Source organism: Pelmatolapia mariae, linkage group LG22, assembly GCF_036321145.2.
Source record: "Pelmatolapia mariae isolate MD_Pm_ZW linkage group LG22, Pm_UMD_F_2, whole genome shotgun sequence".
NCBI lineage: Eukaryota > Metazoa > Chordata > Actinopteri > Cichliformes > Cichlidae > Pelmatolapia > Pelmatolapia mariae.
This window is the reverse complement of record NC_086245.2, coordinates 7,675,185-7,679,168: the sequence shown is the minus strand read 5'-3', so window position 1 is coordinate 7,679,168 and position 3,984 is coordinate 7,675,185. Positions and strand designations below refer to the sequence as shown.

Genomic DNA, 3,984 nt, shown 5'->3' with positions numbered 1-3,984 from the left:
TTTTGGGATATTTTTAAATAGCAAAAAAGCATTTGAAAACACTTAAATGAATTTTAGAAGTGCTCCCACATTTCGCATTTCTATTAATCAGATCAAAAAAGAAAGAAAAATTATCAGATGCAAAATGTTACATTTTTTTAATATGTTAATTTTTTTTGTTTGTGACGTTACTGCATCACTCCACTCTGGTGTTTTATAGACTGAATTTCAGTCACATACTTTTTTAATCTGTCCTTTTACTGCTGCTTTCTCACAAATACTTCTCAAAGCCTTTGAGCAAAATACATCAAACCAACACTTCAGATCATCAGCTCCACCTTTTTCTCCCATGCTCGCACAGTCCTCTCCATCAGGATGTGTCCCATTGCTCCCTGTCCAGTTGTCTGGCTCATAGACACTCCAAAACTGCAGCCTAAGTAATTAAAAACAAAAAGAAAAAGTTCAATAAAAAGCGTAACTTTAATTCTGGAAATGAAAAAAAATATTTTCACAACAATCAAACCTTTGATCCAGTGATGATCCGTCCGCCCAAAACCATCTGCCCTCTACTGCTGAGTCTGTCAGTCCGATCCAGAACTTGTCCTCAGCTTCAGTCATTACATCTCTCAGTTTTCTCTCCAGAAAAGTCTGATCAGGAAAAGATGAAGAAAATTACTTTTTTAGAGTTTTCTGTGCTAAGGTGGTGAAACAAAGATGTAATAAAACATGTGAGAACATGAACCTGCAGCAGTGTTTCATACCTGCTCCTCCCTGCTCTCTATCTTCACTAGGTCTCCTCCTTTAGCTCCACAATCATATCTGCTATGTTTCCAGGAATATTTCCTGATGGAGAAGTAATAGCACTTTCCTCCATGTAGCTCCCAGCCTTCTTCACATTTATAACAAGGATCATCTTTGAAGAGATTACAGCAACGACTTCAGTCAGGTTGAAGAAATCACTGTTCATGTTTGTGAGAGCTTATCTTGAAGTTGTGTCTCAGAGACAAAATCCATTACTTACCTATTACTTTAGGTAAGTAAGCCTAACCCACTCCTGCTTTACAGGTGAAAATAGAGCAACAGGACCGCTAGTCTTTGATTTTATTTATTTTCTGCTGTGTTTCACTTGCATCTATTTGAAAGAGTGAGTGTAAACACAAAAAACTATTTTATTTTATGTGCTGGAATGTGCAGAAAATAGGTTTAAATGTTAAACAAATTTCTTCCAGTCAGAGAATGTTGCATATAATTAAGTTTTTGCTTGATGCATAAAGTTACAAGATTTAAAGTTTTAAAAAGAGACTTTTCCATTTGATTACATTTTGTATGATGGATTATGCAGAAAAAGTAGAATTGAACTGAAAGATCTATCGCTTTATCACCTATTCAGGTTGTAAATCGTGTTTTTAAAAAGTAACTAAGTAACTAAGTAATTAATTACTTTTGAAAATAAGTAATCAGTAAAGTAATGGGATTACTTTTGGGGGGAAGTAATCAGTAATTAGTTACTGATTACTTTTTTCAAGTAACTTGACCAACACTGGTCATGAGTTTGATTTAGACTGAAGGTTAGAAACAATCAGCTGTATATGCTTACCTGTCAGATTACTTTCACACTTCATTTTCTGATGTTTCAGGTTTTCGAGCTCGTTGTTCGTTCTAATTTTGTCAAATGCTGATTAAAAAAGAACAAACAAACCAGTCAGTCAGTGAGGTTTGTTTACACTGAAAGGATTTTTGTAGCTTTGTGTTTTCAGTGTTTCTTTAGTTCTCATGTTTTCAACTGCTGATTTAAAAATGAGAGAAACAAACAGACAGATTTTTCAGAAAACAAGAAAAACACTGAAAAGTTGGACGCATCTTTAATTTGTTGCAACACGATTAAAACAGAGCCAGTGCGTGCACTCTGCAGTGTTTTACACCTTCACTGTAAATGTTTTGCTTCACATTTGATTTACAGAAAATCAGATCATTGATTTTTTTTTTTTAAGTTAAGAAACAAAAAGGAAACCACACAAACTCACAGAGACGATAAATAACGATGAGAGCAGCTGCCAGGAGGATACAGAGAACCACCAGTGCCACTCTCTCTGTGGTGACCTTTGACCCTCTGTTTGATTTTGCATGCTGAGAGTCAGGAGCTTCACCTGATGAACATTTAGAGGAGACACAATGTGAGAGTTCAGAAAAGTGTGTATTTATCAGTTACAACAGTTTTAAACAGTTTCTCATGTTACAATACTTTAGTACTATTAAAGTACACTGAACTGTAGCTGAGTGTCAATACAAGAACATTAAAGGTGATTAAGATGCTTTGCACAGGAAACACTTGAGTTAAAACATGTTAGCATGTCACACATCCTTTTGGTCAGTTCCTGTTTTGTTTGCTCATCAAATGTTCATTTTGCATAACTATTAAACACTCTTTCTTCATCAATTACTTTTAAATCTTTACATTTCTGATTTATTAAAAGATTAAAATAATTCATATGATTAAACAGTTAATGTGGGCTCAAACTATTTTTAAGTCGTATACATATAATGTTGTTCTATTCCAGCACAAACATCATAACTTTAATTAAAAGTCTGATGATGATCACTCAGATCTGACTGAAGCTCCGTCACCTTCCTGTTGTTTTACCACCACATTAATGTTCTTACCTTCTATGAAGCTCTGCGGACGGCTCATCATGCTGAAACTTCAAGATCCTGACTTCAGACTTAATCCAACAGTCTCTGAATCACAAAACACAACAAATGTTGAAATTGTGTTTCCTTTGGTATTTATCATAGATTCAATTCTTTACACATTTAATAGAAAACAGATGTAGCAAAGCTTTGATGCTCACTCTAATTGCTTCCTTACTCCTTCTACCTTCTTTTTTACAGCTAAAAAAAACAACAACTTCCTGTTGCCTAAAGAGGAGGGAGGAGGCTTCATCTGCAGTCTGGCTCCTCCTGTCAGAATAACTGCTTTTTTTATAAGTGAAGCAAGGTTTCTTTTTTATTGTTGAAATGTCTGATCCTGTGGTACAATGTGCTGATCTCTTGCATACGAGTTGATGCGAGTTGCATTACATTTGCAGGCAGTTAAAAGGAAGATAAAAACAAAAAGTTGTAAAGCAGGACAAAATCAGGAACTGCCCATGAGATGAGGTGATATTTTAGGGTGTTGTTAAAATAGTTGTTTCACAAATGTGGCGCAACCTAAAGTTTTCTCAAAAATCAAGCCTTTTACACAGTGGTGAACCATCCACCCACAAATATCTGCCCTCTACTGCTGAGTCTGTCAGTCTGATCCAGAACTTGTCATCTTCATTCATTTTGTTTCTCATTCTTCTCTCCAGAAATGTCTGAACAGAAACAGTTGAGGAAATGACCTCAGGAGACATGTCTGTGTAGGTTCTCAGTCACACAGGTCGTGGTAGAAGTGACTGGTTTAGGAAATTTTTGAAACTCCAGTCTCTTTCTTCCTGAGCTCCTTGTTGGATTTTTCTGAGCAGAGATGATGAAACATAACGATGTGATTTGATGTATAAGAATAAGAACCCTCATATTGGTTCATGTGTAGCTCTACATTAAGTTCTGCTTTATTAGCAGTTAATTAAGATTCTTGTTACAGAAACTTAACAAAAAAAGCAAACTCTTCCAAATTGTGTAAAAGTTCTCTATTTAATTTATTAATGACTTAATGATGACAATAATGACAAAAACACTAAAGAAATGTGAATACTGTAAAAACAACCATTTAGGGCACAGGTGTCGAACTCCAGGCCTCGAGGGCCGGTGTCCTGCAGGATTTAGATGTGTTCTTGATCCAACACAACTGATTTAAATGGCTAAATTACCTCCTCAGCATGTCTCAAAGTTCTCCAGAGGCCTGGTAATGAACTGATCATTTGATTCAGGTCTGTTGACCCAGGGTGAGATCTAAAACCTGTAGGACACCGACCCTCGAGGCCTGGAGTTCGACATCCCTGATTTTGGGGGTCAGTCATGACAAGT

General features: G+C 36.0%; 1 protein-coding gene across 1 annotated transcript; it reads right to left on the bottom strand.

Annotated features, from left to right (window-relative positions):
* Positions 1–200: 200 nt before the first annotated feature.
* Positions 201–2,717, bottom strand: LOC135933235 (C-type lectin domain family 4 member E-like). The gene is made up of 6 exons (XM_065471313.1): positions 2,641–2,717; positions 2,004–2,126; positions 1,577–1,654; positions 741–892; positions 503–627; positions 201–412 (listed from the first exon to the last, which is right to left on the bottom strand). Exons 1-6 carry the CDS (start codon positions 2,669–2,671, stop codon positions 208–210), a joined length of 714 nt encoding a protein of 237 aa, XP_065327385.1. The 5' UTR covers positions 2,672–2,717; the 3' UTR covers positions 201–207.
* Between the last annotated feature and the right edge of the window lie 1,267 nt (positions 2,718–3,984).